The sequence below is a fragment of the Artemia sp. Qi Xiang Cuo genome, chromosome 14 (assembly GCF_049724085.1).
Source record: "Artemia sp. Qi Xiang Cuo chromosome 14, ASM4972408v1, whole genome shotgun sequence".
Classification (NCBI taxonomy): Eukaryota; Metazoa; Arthropoda; class Branchiopoda; order Anostraca; family Artemiidae; genus Artemia; species Artemia sp. Qi Xiang Cuo.
Genome location: NC_142807.1, coordinates 63,938,455 through 63,960,737, shown reverse-complemented (window position 1 = coordinate 63,960,737; position 22,283 = coordinate 63,938,455). Strand labels below are relative to the sequence as shown.

The window sequence follows — 22,283 nt, the reverse complement described above, 5'->3', positions numbered from 1 at the left end:
TCTCGTTCCTTTTTTAAGAGTCAAAAGATATCTAAGGGCAACTAGCCCCCCCCCCCACCCTTAATTCCCTTTTTTCTCATACCCAACAGATAAGAACTTTGAGATAGCCATTTTGTAAAAAATAGTTCAAAGATCATGTAACGAAAACTCCGGGGTCAAACCCCCCAGAGCAAAACCCCCCAGAGACCGAGGGCAGCCATTGTAAGTTATGCCCCTGGGGGCATATATGGTTTTTATAGAAGAGATGCTCGGATAAACTTCAGAGGGGGTTTATTTGATTGGAAATTGAAATTCAACTGAAAAAAATTTAAATGAATTCACTGAAAAAAATGTGCATGGTCAGTTTAATATACATATGCTGATATTTATTCCTTAAAATCTGAATTATTTTTTGATTTCTTAAAGTTATAAAAGTGAAAACTTTTTAAAAAAATATCAGTAAAATACAGATTTTATTCTGGCTTTTAGAAAACATGGGGTTTAGAACCCTACTCATTTTAATTTCTGCTCGTTTTGAAATTGACTCTGTTATTTATTTTAATTTCTGTTTGTTTTGGGTTTCATTTATTTACTGATACTGATTTATGGTAGTTTTATGCTTGGTAGGTTATTTGATTCTATTCTTGTCATTTTTGTTTAATGGGGTTCTTTACTTTTTTGTGAAAAACTTATTTTGTGGAAAAAGTTTTTTTTAATTAACTTCTGGTCGTTTTATATTGACATAATCTTTTTCAGGGAGAAAGACTGAGCCTCTTCTAAAGTTAAAAAACATCCCTTCCGTAAAAACCATAAAAACCCCTGGGCAAAACTTAAAACCCTTGCCCCTAACCTCTGGGGTTTGTTTCAACCCAAAAAGCAACACCGCTTTCTGTAAAAACCTTATATGACCACAGGGTATAGTTTACAACCCTTACCCTTAGGGATGTGGGGGGGGGGTTGTCATCCTTAAAGACCTAATTTCTTTAACTCTCACCTACGTTGAAAAAAATAGCTATCTCAAAATTTTGATAGGATGTTTTTGGGGAAATGGTGGGCGTGAGAGGGGGGTTAGTTGCCCTCTAATCACTTTCTACTCTTTAAAAAGGCACTATACCTTTCAAGTTCCAATCGAATGTGCCCTTTTTTAAGTTTCTACGACAACGCTTTCTATAAAAACGCTATATGCCCCAAAGGCATAACTTGCAACCCTTACCCTGAGGGGTGTGAGGGGGGGGGGCATCATCCTCAGAGACCCAATTTCCAAAACTTTAAACTTGGTTGGACAAAATGAATATCTAAAAATTTTGATTGCATGTGTTTAGGGAAATGGTGGGCGTGAGAGGAGGGTTAGTTGCCCTTTGGGGGTTGCCCCGAGAGGGAGGTTATTTAAAACGGCACTAACCCTTTCAATTTCCAATTGAATGAGCCCTTTTTGAAGTTTCTACCACAATGCTTTCCATAAGAACCTTTTATGCCCCAAGGGCACAACTTACAACCGTTGCCCTGAGGGGTGTGGGAGGTTTGTCAACCTCAAAGACCCAATATCCAGAACTTTAAACTAAGTTGACCAAAATGGTTATCTAAAAATTATGATTGGATTTATTTGGGAAAATGGTGGGCGTGAGAGGGGGGTTAGCTGCCCTCCAATCACTTTCGTCTATTAAAAAGGGCACTAGCCATTTCAATCTCCAATCAAATGAGCCCGTTTTGAAGTTTCTACGACAACGCTTTCAATAAAAACCTTATATGCCCCCAGGGTATAACTTACAACCCTTTCCCTGAGGACTGGGGGGGGGGGGGCTGTCCTCTTCAAATACATAATTTCTAGATCTTTCAACTACGTTGAACAAAATGTCTATCTAAAAATTTTGACTAGATTTATTTGGTGAAATGGTGGGCATGGAAGGGGTTTCAGTTGCCTTCCAATCACTTTCGACTATTAAAAGGGGCACAAGTCCTTCCAATTACCAATCAAATGAGCCCTTTTCCAAGTTTCTATGACAACTGTTTCGATACGAAGTGCCCTGGTTTAAAATCAAAAAAAAAAAAAAAAAATAAACATAAAATACATTGTGCCAATATCGTTCTTTACTTAGGCAGCACTATTGCGTTGCCTATGATGATTGAGAGAACAGAATTCAAAAACAATTGACAATGGGACCAAAAGACACAGAAATTACAATAAATAACCGAGTCAAAATCTATCGAGCAGAAATTAACATAAGTTTTGTTCAAAACCCCTATGCCTTCCCAAGGCCAGAAAATAATTTGCACTTTACTGAGAAAAATACAAATGAATGTGTATTGTCAGTTTAATATACATATACGGATATTTAGTTATCAAAATGTTAATATTATTTGATTTATTAAAGTTATAAAAGTAAAATAATTTAAATTTTTTCAGTAAAGTGCAAATTATTTTCTGGCCTTGGGAAGGCATAGGGGTTTTGAACCCTACTCATTTTAATTTCTACTCGTTTTGACTTTGACTCGGTTATTTATTGTAATTTCTGTTTGTTTTGGGTTTCATTTATTTATTGATGCTGATTTGCGGTTGTTTCACGCTTCGTAGATTATTTGATTTTATTGTTGCTCATTTTTTGTTTAATGGAGTTCTTTACTTTTCCTTGAAAAGCTTATTTTGTGGAAAAAGTTTTTTTCATTAATTAACTTCTAATGAACGGTGTCTTAAATACAAACAGGAGTATGGCTACTACCCATTTTCCTAACAGTAAAAGTATCATTCTCTTACTTAAATAAACAATTCTCTTACTTAGAATTATCATTCTCTTATTATAGCACTAATAGGCCAACTAGGCCCTGTGGCTTTCAGTATTCCCGAAGTTTTGGGGATTTCCCAGAAAATCTTGCAAAAAGAGAGCGGGCAAAATGTTTGCGCTTACAGGCATCAAAGCTTTAAACATGGCCTGGATTGAAGAAAATTTAAGCTTGGTAGTTCTTAGGAATTAGTATCATTATATATCCCATATCCACTTTAATTTATTAGCTTGTACAAATATTGTTAGTTTATTTTGGAATAAAAAATATTTTGAAATATGGAATTTTGAAAAACCTTAAACTTTGGTCATCTAAAACGAACAAAAATTAATTAAAAAAAAAATTTCCGAAAAAGAAGTTTTCTAAAGACAAGTAAAGACCATATTAAACTTAAGATCAGAAGAAAAATAAACCTAAATTAACTCGCACTCAAAACAACCAGAAATTACTGTTAAAGAATTAATGAAACCCAAAACTAACAGAAATTAAAGAAACAATCAGCTCAAAAAAACATACAGAAGGTAGTAACACAGATAAATGGATAAATATCGAAACGAGCAAAGCTTCAACTGTATATGCAAACCAAACTTAAAACGAAAAGAAATATTTTGTTATTAAGGTATAAAGGAAACCCAAAACGAAGAAAAAATAAATAAACAATCATAGCAAACAAACAAACAATAGTTACTAATATAAACGAGTAAATAAATCTTAAAGCGAGTGAAACTTAAATATAATATGCAAATCCAGCTTTAAACAAACAAAAATCTCTACAAACAAGAGTTTGGTTTTTGCCTCCTTCTTTCGCTGTAAAAGTCTAAAACGTAATGCGTCATTGGCGCTTTACTGGAAACAAATTATTTTACAAATATTTTCTTTTGAAAATAACATAAAGATTACACTAAAATTAAATTTTGAGTTGATAACCTTTCAGTTATTAATATCATTATATATCAAATATTCAGTTTAATTTTATTAGTTCTTTCCAAGACAAATATAGCTTCACTACAAACGAGAGTTTGGATACTGCCCCCTTCCCTAACTGTAAATGTCTAAAGCCTACTATGTCATTGATGCTTCACTGAAAACGAATTATGTTACAAATATTTTCTTTTCCAGTTATTGCAGCATTGAAAATGAAAATACATTATAATGAAATAAAATCTAGAACTGATGATCTTTCAACAATTAATAGCGTTATATAACTAACATTCAATTCGATTTCATTTGTACTTTTCAAGATTGTTCAAGACACATATGGTTTTCATTAAAGCGCCAATGACACAGGAGGTTTTAGACTTTTACAGTGAAAGGAGGCCAATCCTAAACTCTTCTTTGTAGACATTTTTGTTCGTTTCAAGCTGGATTTGCATGTTCAATTTTAAGTTACCCTCGTTTTAAGATGTATTTACTCATTTATGTCAGTAACTATTGTTTCTTTGTTTGCTATGATTGTTTAAAAAAAGTTCTTTTAAATGTTTTCATTTTTATAACTTTAAGAAATCAAAAATTATTTATGAGTTTGAGGAATAAATATCAGCATATGTATATTAAACTGACAATGCATATTTTTTTCAGTAAATTCATTTGAATTTATTCAGTAAAGTACAAATTATATTCTGGCTTTTAGGAAGCACAGGGGTTTAAAACCCTACTCATATTAATTTCTGCTCGTCTTGAGTTTGACTCTGTTATTTATTTTAATTTCTGTTTGTTTTGGGTTTCATTTATTTATTGATGCTGATTTGTGGTAGTTGTATGCTTGGTAGCTGATTTGATTCTATTTTTGTTCATTTTTGGTTTAATGGAGTTCATTACTTTTTTTTAAAAACTGATTTTGTGGAATTTTTTTTTAAATTAACTAAAAGAAACAATTTTTCGGCGATATGTCTTTCATAATGATAGACGACAAGCTAAGGCAAGAGTTAAAGGTCTAATAAAAAGACATAATTTTACAGAGGCAGTTCTTCTAATTTAAGGTCCATTTGGACATCATGACATCAAGATAAGGTTCAAAATGTATGCGTTTAGAAGACAAGCGACTATACGAATCCATATATAGAAGCCTGCCGCGTGGCAAGCACTGGGGTCCGGTGGCAAAGGTGCCGGGCTCCCTTTGCTATATATTTATATAGCCTATATATCACTAATCACTCTAATGCAATGGCCTGGTACAGAAAATTACAATTGGGCATTCACTAAAGTTTTTTATCAGCTAAATCATATGCCTGTTCTTAATACCGTATGTAAAAATTGGAGCTAGAACATCCTCTTCCTTAAATCACACTGTTCTTCTTCTTCCACAATTCTTCTCAATGCTTAAGGTTAGGTTTAGACTCGTATGGTCTAGCCTATTGCACTTGTTTGGAAGGTGAATATTTTTTTTTCTTTTTTTTTTAATCAAAACTTTTACTAAATTGTTTATTTACGATAAGCAGGGGAAAATATTACTTAGAATTATTGGGTCCAAATCCTCCCTTTAAGAAATGGGATGTGTCGGTAAGTTCAGCCTGATATATACAAATATAAATTAATGAATGCTTTAAAGTATTTTTATTTCAGAATTTAGTTATTCATCAACAAATTCACAACAAAAACACTTCAAAATAGTCTCCCCCGCAGGGCTCTATGGTCAGGAAAAAACAGGGAGAAACCAATACATCAAAATAACACTTTCACCATGTTTCATTCACGCCTTTAAGAGACTCAATACACACACACACACACACACACACACACACACACACACACACACACAAATCCAATCATCCATGTCATCCACAAAATCGCAACCTAGGCAAGGGGAGTATGAAATGATTTCAAATGTCATATTTGAAACTAACCCATGTTAAGCCTAAGAACCCTTAATTCCCGTTTCGGGAGTGGTCTCCTTTACAAGGTTGGCGTCATTCTAACGAAATTGTATATTCCAGATACCCAAGGCATGAAAAAGAATCCAGTGATATATGCTGAGAGGAAGAAAAAGTATGAAACAGTTTGTGTACTTACTTGTTCTGCAACTTTCTGTAGTCTACGGCACAACTCCTATTATGGGCAAAGATCATAGCATTCATTTGTCCAGTAAAAGATTTTACCGGTAAGTTTGACATTTTTCAATTTATTTCAATAGGAAGCTGACCTATTATTTTCAAGCCACTGCCTCCTTTTTGTAATCCATTAAGTGCCGGAAAAATTTCCGCAGAAAATCCATAGTTGACAGTTCGGATTCAGTAGAATTTTCTGTAAGCCACTAGGTGCCGCAAAAGTCTCATGGTCCAAGCACGTCACCGCCGAAATTCGGCTGCTTTTTAGGTCCTAATAGTTCACAGTTACGAGATTAGAATTTTTCTCAGATTTTAATTTTTTTTTCTTTAGATGGCTAGTAAGGTTCTCCAAATGTTTCTTTTTTGTAAGGGCTTTTTCTAAGACCCTTATAACAAAAATATCAATGCCTAACACCACAGACGGAAGAAGTCACAGATCAGATTTGATCAAAATGTGGGTGTGACGACATGTTGACGTTGAACTGAAAATTAGAGTTTGTTGCAGTGGTATTTTGGGGTAAATGTCATAAGGAAAGGGTAAATATGAAATTTTCAATAGGATTCTACTTTTTCCGTAGTTGTTCTGTGGATTCTGTAACTGTATTATTCTGTCCATAAACAGACATCATAATCCTTAGATCTACGGAAAAATCCTTAGAAGTGGAAATGCTTTTCAACCTCGATAACAGATGGGACAATTCTTCACTTTTCTATTGAAATTTAGCACCTTTAATTATTGGCATGGCTGATGTTAAGGAAACCTCTAGATTCTCATGCCTCTAGTTGGGAGGCTGCCATAGTTGTTTAATAGTAATAGTTAAAAAAAAAGCTTTTTTTCGGAAGTAAAGAGCGAAGTTGAAACTTAAAACACAACAAAGACTATTTCTTCACAGATTATGAAAGATTCATCTACAAAACTACCTCCAGTAAATTAACAGTGGTATTTTCAACTATCCCTAGAATTCTAAAACCCACCACTTTACTGCGAACACAAAAACACCCCCCCCCCCGCCACCTAAAAAAAAGTGATAGCCTGCAGAAAATAAAAGATACATTTGTGAGATTCTTAATAGCTTTTCACTAACCATGATATCCATATCATCCGTTTTCACGAGTCAGACAAAACCTGGGGAGGGAGTTCAAACCCTGCAACCCCCTCCCTTTGTTTGCGGCATAAATCCCTGAAAATACCACTTTGTTTGGGTTTTTCAAGATTAGAAATTGGCTTAAAATCTCTTGATTATGGTTTTAAATTACAGAAAACCTATTCTCTATATTATAATTTCTATTTTCCCTATTTTGATCACCATTGGAGAAAAATTGATGTTTAATGGCACAAAATAGCCAAAATGGCAATTTTCTGTTGCACAATGTCTTATGTTGCTCAAAATAGCACTAGATATTGCAATTTCGTTCAAATGGGTCTTCTCGACCACTAGTTCGATAGGATCATCCTGGGAGGAAAAACATAAATACAGCAGTGCTTCCCATACAGAAAAGTGATTTTCCTTCTTGCTCAAGGTGGAAGCAAGGTAGGGGAGTACATGTCTCTTGTCGTAATGGTTCCAATGGGGCACTTTTCATTTCCATCTTACGCCATTTTAACGTCAAAACTCCCTTTTGACGCTTCGGGGGAATGGGATATTGATGTAAGCAAATTGAAATTTTCTTTATATTACGCTTAGTATCTGGAGACTTATCGCAAAATATGGCAGTGCTTTAAGGCACACATGACATGGAATAAGGGGGTCAAATACTGAGTGGAACCACGGCTCAAACATTTTGTAACTTTAGAATAGAAAGGGTGGGAAATTATTATCTATAGGTTTAAAAAAATCTAGACTATTTCAAGTTTATGATACATGGTATTTCCTTGTTATATCTTAATTTCCAGAAATACTTATCTATGCTCAATTGATTTATTTTATTTATTTCTTGTTCATGGAAAACAATCACCATCTTTTCCTCATTTATTTACTGTTTTCTGCTTGTTGGCCAAAGTCCAGGACAATCTGCAAAGAATCAAACAGTTCGTGGTAACGAACTGTAAGTAAGGAGCGACCCGGCTCAATGGTAACCGAAACTCTAAAAAACGGGATTTTGATACCAATAGATACATCAAAAGAATCAGATTTTAATTCTGATTTCAAATATATAAGTTTCATCAAGTAATCTTACCCATAAAAAGTTATGCGCCTGAGAAAACTTGCCTTATTTTCGAAAAAATGGGAAAAGACCACTTAAAAGTGATAGAAAGCTAATGAAAATCAAACCATCATATTCAGCGTATCAGAAACCTCTACTTTAGAGGTTTCAAGCTCCTATCTACGAAAATGTAGAATTTTCCATTTTTTGCAAGAAGAAAGATCATAGATCCGTGTTTATTTGTTTGTTTTTTGTTTTTGTTTTTTTTTCCCAGGGGTGATCGTATCGACTCAGTGGTCTTAGAATATCGTGGGAGGGCTCATTGGAACGGAAATTAAAAGTTCTAGTGCCCTTTTTAAGTGACGAAAAAAAATGGAGGGCACCTAGGCCCCCTCCCACGCTCATTTTTTTCCCAAAGTCACCCGATCAAAATTTTGAGATAGCCATTTTGTTCAGCATGGTCGAAAATATGATAAAAATGTCTTTTAGGATGACTTGATCCCCCAAAGTCCCCAGGGGGAGGGCTGAAAGTTATGAACTTTACTCAATGTTAACTTTGTGTTTTGTTTTTTGGGATTTAGACAGACTGTGTCAGAGTAGATTGGGTGTGGGAGGTAGGGGATGGCGCGGGTCGGGGGCGAGATGGAAGGATCTTGCCATGAAGGAAGTTTTCACGGGGGAAGGGACATTGCGATGAAGGGGGCGCCGGATTTCCCAGCATTATTAAAGAAAAAGATCAGGAATTAAATAAAAAAAAACACGTTTTTCAACTGATCAACTGATTGTGATTAAGAGGTCATTTTTAAAGAACTTGAAAAAAAATTCGAACTATAGTTTAAAGAGCAGGGTATTGACTAGGGGGCGAACCCCCTAATATACGTGTTAACAATTTATGAATATAGAAGTTCTTTACGTAAGTTAATTCTAAGTTACGTATATTTATTGCTAATAAAAACGTTCGTAAATAAAATTAAACAAGTTTCGAGAAAGCCATTTAACCAAATATAATATGCAAATTTTGTTTTAATTATTCATGTACGGTGAGCCAAAATCAAAACCTGCATTAATTCAAAAACGTTCAAAAATTAAATAAAAAAAACAAGTTTTTTTAACTGAAAGTAAGGAACGACGTTAAAACTTAAAACGAACAGAAATTATTCCGTATATGAAGGGCTGTCCCTCCTCAACGCCTCGCTCTTTACGCTAAAGTTTGACTTTCTCACAACTCTATTTTTTTAAACAATAAAAAAACTTTAGCGTAAAGAGCGAGGCGTTGAGGAGGGGACAGCCCCCTTCATATACGGAATAATTTCTGTTCGTTTTAAGTTTTAACGTCGTTCCTTACTTTCAGTTAAAAAAACTTGTTTTTTTTATTTAATATCAGATAAAGACAAGGCAAACAAGACAACTGATCCGCCTGAACTTTTGCGGAGCTTTTTTTAACTTAAAGGTATCTTTACCACTGAACTTCTTATATTGAACCAGTTAAGTAAGACTCTGTTACTGTAAGTAAAACTCATTTTGTTATTGTAACCTTTTATTTATGACACAGCCTCAAACTTCAATATGGAGAAGTTTTATAATGGGGAGGGGGATAGTTGATCTTTTGACTTTTCGTCAGTTAACCTAAATATCCATGTTCCTATTCATTTTCCTGTTATTCCTTCCTGGATGAATGTGTGATTTCAGTAGTTTTTCAATACAGAGACTTACTCAGGAGAGCCTGGCCCCCCTCCCCAATCTATTTTTTTCAAATTTTGGGCATTTCTTGTTCAAATTACTAAATGAAATATACTTCTACGATTAATCCCCTCCCTTCTCCTTCCCCCTCCATGGAAAAATCCTGAATATGTACTTTCTTTCATAAGCATATTGGTAGTCAATAAATTTTGCTGTTTAAGGTACAGACCTGCTGTTCAGAACACATTTCTCTCTGATACGCCCGTATCAAGAGATGACGCGAGTTCGAGGTCGTCAGTCATTCGCGACGTAAAGAAATTTTCCCGGGCAATGAGGAGACTACCGAAGAAGAGAAGTAAAATGGGAGATGAAATGCGGCTCAGTGCAACCTCAATACGAAAGCTGATGCTAGATGTCATTGCAGAAAGAGATTCTCAATTGTTTGACACTTTAATTGACATGAATAGAACTGAAATACATTTAAAGTCGATTGTAGAAATGGTAAGAATTTGAAAAGTATGCTTTATTTCATGGATTTCTGAACTTTATTTCCAATAATACGGTTACAGTATTGTATTACAAGAAAAAAAATATATGTGTAAGAATACAGATGAAGCTAAATTTGAACATGATTCGGTATCGGTGTTTGTACGAATAAATTGGAAAAGAAATAAACAACCCAATTCCATTAGTATCGCCATGATCTGGCAGGGTCTAAGAAGGAATGAACCCTCGACTAAATCTCCTTTTAAAACCCCACTGCTAGAAAAATAAAGCAAAACAAGGATTTCTAGAAGGGGCTTAGCTTTTATCTCCTTTTAATTTCCTTTTAAAACCCCACTGCTAGAAAAATAAAGCAAAACAAGGATTTCAAGAAGTGGCTCATACAGTTATAGGTATTTATAATGTTTTAGAGGTAATTACTTGGCGAGAAAAAAAAGGAGAGAGAGAAGAAGAAGAAAAAGACCGTCATCCTATTCCAGTAATTGAGATAAAGATGCACTTGAACGAGGTTTTAACCTTACTCATCTATCCAATTACCTAGGACCAAACAGTATAACCGAACCATCAACCAAATCGAAATGTCCAAATCCATGCAAAGTCGTCATCAATAAATCTAAGTCGTGGTAAATTTACAAGCAAAAGCACCTTAAATCTAGCGAAATAATTCCAAGTAGTACCTTTCATTAGGGCTCATCAGAAGAAATAGGTATTTATATTTTTTTTTAAATGCTGAATAAAACATGCAGCTACATTAATGAACTGGTATAACAGTGTAAGAGTACGATACTTGAAATATATTATGGTGCAGTCTTGACCGCCCAAGCCTTGTTTATTTTTGTAGTAACCATTGCCTTTCTATTTCCTGTATAGAATCAGCTGGAATTGGAAAACTTTTTTATTTAGTATTGAGTTTTACGACTGGAACTACATAGTGACTATTTATTCTAATTTCACTGTCGAAAACCCATGTCTTTTTTGCTTTTACTGCCTGTTTTCTCCGTTAGCTAAGAATAAAAAGGAAAAGCTTTATTGAATAAACTATATAAAGAATATTAGGTAGTCTGAAATTAGGCAGCATAGCCATGAATCTAAATGGTTTCTAAAACTACGCTATTAAATATTACATTATTTTTCAAACTTTTTATAGTTAACATGCATATTTGCCATATATCTCATATGGTCATTCACGTACTTCTTTAGATATCGTTTAAAAATTCATTCTATTACTTTGGAAATTAAAAGCCCACCTCGTTGTATCTTTTCTAGATTTATGCAATTTTGGTCACGCAATCTCTAAATAAGGAACTGGAGCGATTTTTAACATTGTAATATTGTTTCGCTCAAATTAGAACCTTCTAGGAGAAAAAAAATCAAGCTAAAGTTAAAGCGGATAATAATTGTGATATAGGGCTGAGGTACCAACACAGTTAATCGAAAATCGAAAAAAACGATTCAGCTAAATTCCCTACTGAAGTGGAAGAAACCTTTCTTTATCCTGCAGTAGGAAATTAAGGTTTTTATCGCCACGACATCGTTCTTTTCAAATTACTTATCCAAGAAGGAAAGGTAGCATCGATTTTACATTTTAACAAGATTAACATAGGTCATTCTTACATTTTGGCTAATTTCTTTCTGAGCATGCTTGATCACTTTTGTTTTCAAATTCTTTGCTTTTGTAAATCCAATTACAGGACCATCTGTCTTTGTAACAAAAAAAATAGACAGCAAAGAAAACACATTCACTGGTGACTCCACTCAGGTCACTGGTGATTGTATTGCATAAGCTTTGCTAAGGCCGCTAGTGCTCTATTTGGATATTCCCCTGCGTGTTTGCAGATAACCGCAGTAAAAAGAAGTCACTAGCAGATTGAAAGAATCTCAAGTGCACATATATAGGTAACATGTTCCTATTCTATAATTACTACATAGCCTAAACAAGATTCGTTTAGGCTATGTTCGCCATCTCCACCAATCAAATACATTGCCTACAAATAAAATAAATACTAGGCCACCTAAATTATAAAAACCTATTGAGTGATATCGATGGCTGATTAAACGTCAATAAATTAGCCTTTTTTTTGAAATTCCGCGCTTATATTCGTAACATAAACCAGTGTTACAACATAAGATAACTGGGCATGCGCAATGTACGAGATTTTTCAGCCTTCGTTCGAAAAATCATAGTTTTCCCCGATGTACCTAAAAACGTTTATTTTGCCCTAGATTTTCTGAGCCTCTAGATACAAAATAAGTGTCCCTAAAACATGGTTTTCCCCTGAAATTAGGAGAAATTTCTGGATGTAGAAGCCTCGGATATAGAATAGGAAGTGATTCTAAGCAATATTAGGGTTTTAACAATAATGTTTCAACCCTTCAAAAAATTTTTAGTTCTGCAATGGCAACCAGATGATTCTTCACTTGTTGATACAGCGGTGGGCTGCTAAATATGATTTTTATTAAATTGAATAGATATATTTAAGTCTTTATTTTCTGCAACATATACTTTTAAAAATATAATACGAAAAGTTTATGCTTGTTTTTATACCTTGGATTTTTTTTCAAAAAGAAACTTCTCTTGTACATAGCGAATGTAAGCCAAAACAAGGCTTTAAAATTGAATAATTATTTTAAATTTTACCATTCACAGTCCTGTCTGTGGTAGTGTATCTACTTCTATTTATTTTTGGAAGTAGAATACTCGCTTTTCGAATTTCCAAATTCCAAATTTTAAAATCTACTTACTTACTTTCTACTTATTTCCCACATTTTCTTCTTATTTTGGGGGTTTGCCATATTTAATTTCAATAAATGATCTTAAACAGTCAAACTGTTAGGGATACATTCATGCATCGAAGAACTTTGTGAGTTGCGCTGTGTATCCTTTCTCGCTTGTATGTATAAATTTCAAAAGGCAAGAAAATGTAATATTATTTTGCTGTGGCTTCCATATTCAAAAGTAGTTTATCAGTTTATTTTGTAAACAACATCTGCTTCTCTTTTTTTCTTGGGACTCTCTTGCTTAAGTTTTGAAACTTCAGACAGTCATCTGTGTATTTCTTTGGCTAGCTGTAGAAAGTTGGGCCCCTGATAATTTTTCTGACCGTTTCAATAAACCGGGGCCGAGCAGCAATAAATTAAATTTTAATAACAGGCAACACAATAGCGCTGCCTAAGTAAGCTGTGGGGGAGGGGGTGTCATCCTCAAAGACATAATTTCCAGACTTTTCAAAGACGCTGAACAAAATGGATATCTCAAAGTTTAATTGGATGTGTTTTGGAAAATGATTAGCGTGTGGGTGGGGCTATTTTCCCTTCAGTCACTTTTGACTTTTAAAAAGGTGTGTCCGAGCGAGTGTTTGCGTGTTTTCCTTATCTAACTGTCTTTGATTGTATGTGTTGTTTTTTCTCTCTCTCTCTCTCTCTCTCTCTGGGCCTGTGTGACTGAGCTGGTGTTTGCATGTTTCTCGTGTCTGACTCTGTGTGATCGTAGGTGTTTTTGTCTCTCTCTCTCTCTCTCTCTCTCTCTCTCTCTCTCTCTCTCTCTCTGTCTCTATCTATCTCTTTCTATATATATCTCTGTCTCTCTCTCTCTTTCTCTGTGTCTGTCTCTCTCTCTCTCTCTCTCTCTCTCTCTCTCTCTCTCTCTCTCTCTCTCTCTCTCTCTCTCTCTCTCTCTCTCTCTCTCTCTCTCTCTCTCTCTCTCTCTCTCTCTCTCTCTCTCTCTCTCTCTCTCTCTCTCTCTCTCTCTCTCTCTCTCTCTCTCTCTCTCTCTCTCTCTCTCTCTCTCTCTCTCTCTCTCTCTCTCTCTCTCTCTCTCTCTCTCTCTCTCTCACTATGCATATGTGGCTGAGCGGTTGTTCGTATGTTTCCTTGTCTGACTTTGTGTGATTGTAGGTGTTTTTGTCTGTCTCTCTCTCACTATGGCTTTGTGACTAAGCTGGGGTTTGCATGTTTCCCGTGTCTGTCTGTTTGATTTTAGGTGTTTTTGTCTCTCTCACTCATTATGCCTCTGTATTTGTGAATGACTGTTTGTATGTGTCCATGTCTGAGTCTGTGTGATTGTAGGTATTTGTGTCTCTCTCTCTCTCTCTCTCTCTCTCTCTCTCTCTCTCTCTCTCTCTCTGTCTCTCTCTCTTCTCTCTCTCTCTCTCTCTCTCTCTCTCTCTCTCTCTCTCTCTCTCTCTCTCTCTCTACCTATGCCTGTGTGTCTGACCGGGTGTTTACAGGTTTCCCGTGCATAATTCAGTGTGATTATAGGTGTTTTCTTTTCTCTCTCTCTCTCTCACTATGCCTGTTTGTCTGAACGGAAGTTTGCAGATCTTTGTGTCAGACTCTGTGTGATTGTAGGGGTTTTTCTCTCTCTCTCTCACTATGCCTGTGTGTCTGAGCGGGTGTTTGCATGTTTCCTGGTCTGACTCTGTGTGACTGTAGGTGTTATCTTTCTATCTCTCTCTCTCTCTCTCTCTCTCTCTCTCTCTCTCTCTCTCTCTCTCTCTCTCTCTCTCTCTCTCACTATGCCCTTTTGACTGAGATGGTGTTTGCATGTTTCCCGTGTCTGACTCTGTATGATTGTAGGTGTTTTTGCCTCTCTCACTCAATATGCCTTTGTATGTCTGAGTGATAGTTTGCATGTTTCCGAGTCTGACTCTGTTTGATTGTAGGTATTATTTTCTGTCTCTCTCTACCCATGCCTATGAGTCTGAGTGGGTGTTTGCAGCTTTCCGTTTCTGACTCAGTGTTATTATAGGTATTTTTGTCTCTCTCTCACTATGTCTGTGTGTCTGAGCGAGTAAATGTATGTTTCCGTGTCTGACTCTGTGTGATTTTAGGTGTTTTTTGTCCCCCTCTCTCGCTATGCCTGCGTGTCTGAGCTGGAGAATGTGGGGGCCAAAACTCATGCGCAAGCCCAGCAACGGAGAACCGATGTACACTGGGCCATTACATGACAATAATGATACCTGCCCGGTTGTAGTCATTATAATTTTGGAGATGGAGACATGTTTCATTAACCTTCAAAAGAATACGTCTGTCCAGCATACATCTCAAATCACCTTGGTACACATATTCCGATAATGATGCCAAAAATAGTGCCCGAAAACGGATCAATGATAACACTTACCAAAAATCCAATTGAGAAATCGAGTACGGAAATAAGTTGTCATGATATTGTGATGCAACAGAAAAATCTTAAAAGAATCTTTAAAGTGTTTTTTAATGAACTTAAAGCAGAGAAAACAACGCATGGAATCCGGAGACCGAGTCTCTCTCAAACCCCACTTAAAGTTCTTTTAAATCATATAAGAATTATTTATTTAACAAAAAAACCTTCGTTGTTTAATGAGTGCCAAGAAAAGAAAAAAGAAAAAACTCACAAAGGGGGGGGGACAAAAAACTTAGGGGCCTGTATGGGGGCTGTAGGGGGAGGGTTTGGGCCCCCTAGAATGGGAGGGCATGGGTGGGGACTCAGGGCCCTTAAGGGGTACTTTGGGCCCTGAAGTGGGGACATTGTTCCCTGGAGGAGAATGTGGGGACCCAAGCTCATGCGCAAGCCCTGTTATGGAAAACGTAAGTGCACAGGGCCTTTACATTACAATAATGATATATGCCTTGTTCAAGTCATAATCAATGATCAATAGTCAATAATCAATAATCGAATCGATACCATTAGAGTACAAAAGGATATCATCCAATTGTTTATTAAAATCCTTAACAAAACTTTGTTTATAAGACATAATGTCACTTCTACTCTCATCAATTATTCAACAACATACTTGTTAGACGAAACCCAGATATATCATAAGTAATTATCAATAGTCAATAATCAATAATCGGAGCGATACCATTAGAGTACAAATAGATCCTATTCAATTGTTTATTAGCATCCTTATCAAAACTTCGTTTATAAGATTAATGGAAAAAAACTTTCCGAAAAATAAGTTTTTCAAAAAAAAGTAAAGGCCATTTTGAAGTTAAGCTCAAGAGATACAAATACCTGTTAAAATTCAAACTCAAAAGGACCAGAAATTACTATTAAAGAATAATTGAAACCCAAAACTAACGGAAATTAAATAAACAATCAGTGCAAGCAAATATACAATAGATATCAACGTAAATGAATGAAGAATTCTTAAAGCGTGTGAAACTTAAATTGAATATGCAGATCAAGCTTGAAACGCACAAAAATCACTACAAACAAGAGTTCGGGTGTTGCCTCCTTCTCTCACTGTAAAAGTCTAAAACCTACTGCGTCATTGGCGCTTTACTGAAAACCAATTTCATTACAAATATTTTCTTTTCTACTTGATATTGAAAATAAACATTAAAATTACATTAAAACTTTGAACTGATGAGGTTTCAGCAATTAATATCATTATACATGAAATATTCCGTTTAATTAATTAGTTCTTTCTAAAGTTGTTCAAGACAAATATAGTTTCACTACAAACATGGGTTTGGATACTGTCCCCTTCCTTAACTGTAAATAAAAACCAGAACAATTAATTTCATTATACATCAAATATTCAATTTGATGTTGTTTATACTTTCAAGACTGTTCAAGACGCATATAGTTTTCAGTAAAGCGCCAATGACGCTGTAGGTTTTAGACTTTTACAGTGAGAGAAAGAGGCGATACCCAAGCTCTTGTTTTAAGTTTCATTTATACTTCAATAGCAAAATGTTTTTTTTCGTTTTAACTTTGATTTTTATATTCAATCTAAGCATTATTACTTGTTGTATGTTTTTTACTATGATTGTTTTTTAGTATCTGTACGTTATGGGTTTCATTTATTCCTTAATAGTAATTTCTGGTCGTTTTGAGTTTGAATCGTATTAGATATTTGTATCTGCTGAGCTTAACTTTAAAACGGCCTTTACTTTTCTTTAAAAACTTATTTTTCAGAATGTTTTTTAATTAATTTTTGTTCATTTCCGATTGCAAAAAGTTTCAAGCTTTTAAAAATTCCTTATTTCAAAATTAAACTTTTTTTTAAATCAAATGTTCGTCAAAGTATCAAAACTTGTATCAAAGTAACAATATCAAAGTGAAAAAATAAGTTTGTGTCAACCTCGGAGCTCTTATTATCTGATGTTTGAACTATTTTTAGAAAAAATCGCTATCTCAAAATTTTTATCGGATAGGTTTGGGGATAAAAGGGCGTGGGGGGGGAGGGGTTATTTGCCCTTCGGTCTTTTTTGACTCTTTAAAGATGAACCAAAGCTTTCTATTTTCAATCAAATGACCCCTCTCTGAACTTTATACGAGCATTTCTTCCAGAACAGCTGTATATGCCCCCAGGCACAACTTACAACGCCTATCTCGGGCCCTGAAGCATTTTGTAGACCCGGGAGTTTTCGTTATATGATCTTTGAATCATGTTGACAAAAATGGCTGTCTCAAAGTTCTTGTCGGATGGGTTTGAGTAAAATAGGGCGTGGAGAGGGGGACGGGGGGCTAGTTGCCCTCTGATATCTTTTGAGTCTTTAAAATTTACTTCGAAGTTTCAGTTTCCAATCAAATGAGCCCTCTCCGAAGTTTATACGAGCATATCTTTCATAAGAACTATATATGCCCCCAGAGCAATACTTACAATGCCTGAACCGGGCCCTGGGGGGTTGTGTCGAAACAGGAGTTTTTCTTATCTGACCTTTGAATATTTTTTACAAAATGACCATACGTAAAGGAGTTTTGTTATGTGATCTTTGAACTATTTTTAACAAAATGACTGCCTCAAATTTTTATCGAATGTATTTGGGGAAAAGGGCTTGGAGGGGGGGGCTATTTGCCCTCCGATTACTTTTGACTCTTAAAAAGGGCACTAGAACTCTCGATCTCCAATTGAATGAGCCTCCTGTGAAGTTTATATGACGACCCCAACCATAGGAAGTACCTCTGGTAAAAAAAACATTTATGGAGTGTGGGGCGAGGTTAGCTGCCCTCCGATCACTTTTGACTCTAAAAAAATGAATTATAACTTTCAATTTCCAATCAAATGAGCCATCTATGAAGTTTATACGAGCATCCCTTCCATAACAACAATACATGCCTACAGGGCGTAACTTACAACGCATGCCCCCTGGCCTTAGGAGGGGGCAGTGTCGACACCGGAGTTTTTGTTATCTGAACTTTGAACTATTTTTAACAAAATGCCTATCAAAAAATTTATATCTGATGCATTAAGGGTGTGGAGGGGGGCTAGTTGCCCTCCGATCTCTTTTGACTCTTAAAAAATGGTCATACGTGCTGGAATAAAATCTTGTTTTTGGATTCATATAGTTTTTTTCCCCAAGGCTCTAAGCCAACCCATTCAAGTTCAGAAAAGTGACAATTTTGATAGTTTTCCTCTGCTTCAGTAGCGCCTTCCAGACAGTGAAATGTATGACTTACTGACCGGTAAGGGCGTAAATGCATATGACTATTAGTGCTCTGGCGCACGGTTAAATGAGGGGAAACTATCCCCAATGGAAGCAATCTATAATTTACTTACCAATAGTGAATGCACTGCCGAAGAATATGAATTTGCCATGAGGGTATGAGATAAGGGTAATTGTAAAAATGGTTGGGATTATTGTAGAATTTACCTGGCCAGTGATTAACTCAATTTGACATTGTCTGCAAAAACACATATCAAATTTATTAAGAATTTGGACTAGACATTGGCTATTATTTTATAAAATTGCATCGCGTCATTGACTTAATTCTAAAAATTAGTAGGGAGGAAATAGGGTTGATCACCAATGTGGATCAACACCTATTTGTAGAAAGATCGATGAGGGGTGGGTATGTTTTTCATGGGGATCATGTTCTAACAAGGAATCCAACTGGACAAGACACCGGTGTAAAGTCTAATGCAGTTTTTCTTGACGTGAACTCATTGTACACCTCGGCAATGCCTCACTACTGTTTATGATGTGGCAATTACAAATGGCTTGAAAATCCTAGTGACATCCCCAACGTTCACACCTTTGAAGAAAATGGTCCACAGGGATGGTTCTTTGAAATTGACGGACGCATATCAGTGGAACTTCAGGATTCAGTAACATATTTTATTTTTCAGTGTTTGAATTGACCTGTGACCAAGGATTCTTTGAGCTCATACAATCGGTCTTTGGTCGAGGATATGGGTATGCACTGGATCCCCCTCCAAACAGAAATTAATTGCCGATCTGGACCCGAAACAGAATATTGTTGTTCACCATGTGCTATTGCGGTGGATGGTGAGCAATTATTTCAGGGTCACAAAAATACACAGGGCCTTGCAATTCAATCAGAAACCCTACTTGAAAACGTTTATTGACACCTTTGTCAGTAAACGTTCACTGGAAAAAAGTAAAGTCGAAAAAGAAATGTACAAACTTATTTTATGAAATGTGTGAAAGCGTACGAAACAGATCACGTTGTGACGTCGTAACATGTCCCAAAGAATGTGCACGAATTATTGCCGATTCCAATTTTACAGTATTCAGGAGCATAGAGCCGAATATGGTTTTTCTAAAGAGAAAAAAGAGAAATGTTGTTCTAAACAATATTATAGAGAGGGGTAGTTCAGTACTTGAAATTCCAAAAAACTCATGGTATCGTTCTTTAACAATGTGTGCAAGGTACAATGGCCAAGGGAGGGGGAGGTTCAAGTTCACTATGGGGACACAAATTCTCTTTTGTTAAAAGTTAAAACCAAGGATCTATTAAATGATTTGGAAAATGGGGTGCACATCAGCTCGCGGATGGACTACACCAATTGGAATGAGTCCCTCTACCCCGAGTTGGTGAAACGTCATGCCCCCAATCAACTATTAATGTTAAAATCCGAGACGGGGAATGATTTAATATCCAATCGGCTGTTCCCCGGTCCAAAAGTTTACTGTGTGGAAACACACGACAAGGATATAAGGCAGGCATGCAAAGGGGCCCTATACACTTTGTAAAAAATAATTTCGACATGAGTGTCTATAGAAACGTTGCTGGTAGTTGTTTAGTGCCAAGAGCAAAAGTGCTAGCAATTCGTTCTCTACAGTATAGGAACTATATTCTTAGAGTGGATAAAAATGCCATGTCATGTATATCCGACAAGGTCTATGTGCTCGAGAATGGTGTAAAAGTACTTCCCAACGGCCACTATGGAATTTCAGATCGAGTTATATGTGTAGACTATCGAAACCAACTCGGTCTGGATAAGTTAAATTAAATTCAATTATAGTACTCGGGGGGTGGGAGGGGGACAACATCAATTTTTCAATTATAACTGCAGCATTGGCTATTGTATACAGAGTTTGTTTTTCCGTCGGCCTTCGACCCCGTGGGTGGGGGGTGGGGGGGTGGGGGGGTGGGGGGTCCCGCCCTTGGCCGGCCTTCGGTTTCGGCCCGGCCTTTGGCCCCGGATGGGGGGGATGTCTTGGGGGGTCCCATGGGGGATATTCTCATCCTTTAAATGTTGTAAATATTCAGGTTTCTCATATCTTAGTCTAGAAATTTGTTAAACTATACTGCTATTGTTCATGCTGTATTTTAAGTTGTTTTTTGTCAATAAGTGAAAAATAGTGTGTGCTATTGTTGTATTTTAAGTTTTCTTGGCAATAAATGAAAAGTATTGCTATTCGTGCTGTACAAAAAAAAGTGTTTTTGTCAATAAAGGAAAAAAATATGTTTTTGTTCTTGTTAACGTACTAGGTAGATCTAAGAGAAATTTATTATTTATTCATTAGATAAGAATGTTTGCAGTTGGTTTTGGTCCGACTGTTGTCAACAGCAGTATGTATCAATTTAAAACACCATTCAGGTCGTTTCTGTCTGGCCCATCAATGTCTGGGAAAACGACACTTTTAGCTAAAATAATTCAAAAATCTAATAAAATGTTTTTGGAGAAACCAAAGAAAATTTACTATTGCTATAGTATTTGGCAGGAATCCTACGATAAAATAAAAGCTATTGCCTCAACCACGTCCATGCCAATTCAGTTCATATGGGGACTCGATGTTTACAATAGTATTGAACCAAACTCTTGGCTGATTATTGATGATCTGGCTGAATCAATTGAACAGTTCTCAAAGGAAATGCTACAACTGTTTACCATTCGCTCTCATCATGAACATATATCAATAACCCTAGTTCTACACAATCTGTTTCATCAGAGCAAATGTATGAGAACCCTTGCTTTGAATTGCACATTCTATGTTATCTACCGAGTTGTTCGTGATTCGATCTCGCTAATAACTCTCAATGAGCAAATATACCCAGGTGCTCCCAAATTTCTACTGTCAGCGCACAGTCAGGCGACAAATAAGCCCTATGGGTACATTTTACTAGATCTTAATCAGAATACCTCCGAGGATCAACGCGTAGTCACAGATATTTTTGACAAACAAATTACTGTATATCTTCCGGTGAACAGTAGAAAAGGCTATTAGTTGCCAACATGACATTGAAGAAACTACATGAAAATAGACATTTATTTTCCGTTCTAGGCACTTCAAAACCCCCACTCAAGAAGGCCATACTCAAACATGGTGTTGACAAAGAATTTATTAATCTAATATCAGAACTTTGTTTAAATTTTACTGAGGGCAATATACACTGGTCAGAAGGTGTTAGACAACAGACAAAGCAATGTCGTTTCATTGTACGTGCCTTGGCTTGCAAAAATAAAGGAAAAAACTTTAAAAGAAAACGTCTCCTTCAAGCGGGCAGTAGCTTTTTTACACTTTCACTGCCAATAATCGTAGGAGTTGTAATCAGTTTTCTCTAGATGGCTAAACACTATAAATTGACTCCAACAGAACTTGTCCTCTCACCCGTGGAACACTTTGTAGACAATCTAAGCAAATTCATTAATGATGAAAATATTGCCTATGATAAAAAGCTAGTTTTACTTCAAGATACATTGCGTCGTGTGGGCAAACATAGATGTTATCGGGAGAGACCCGCCGTCGTCGCCATCTTATATCCCCCTAAAAATGAAACATCTTCTCAAGAGTCGGCATCAACACAATCAAAGGAGAAGAAATTGAATTCCATTGTGACATCAATTGAAAACCGATTGCCAGTAACCTGTCGACAACAGAGTAAAAGACTATTAACATATCTCATGTTGGGAAGTGGTGGTGATGATTATCATCAAGTTTAAGTCGACAGCACTGGGAAACAAATTATAATTCAGG

The 22,283-nt window shown here is 36.0% G+C and overlaps 1 protein-coding gene across 3 annotated transcripts in view; it reads left to right on the top strand.

Moving 5' to 3' along the window:
* Positions 1–22,283, top strand: part of LOC148944748 (uncharacterized) — a 284,458-nt gene that overhangs the window by 103,754 nt on the left and 158,421 nt on the right. For 2 of the 3 annotated variants that reach the window (XM_089100247.1, XM_089100248.1), the window contains exons 2-3: positions 5,691–5,854; positions 9,848–10,127. In XM_089100247.1, the coding sequence (XP_088956373.1) occupies positions 5,724–5,854; positions 9,848–10,127 (411 nt within the window). In that variant the 5' untranslated portion in view covers positions 5,691–5,723. The remainder of the gene's footprint in view (positions 1–5,690; positions 5,855–9,847; positions 10,128–22,283) is intronic. The other variant, XM_089100249.1, reaches the window with a different exon arrangement.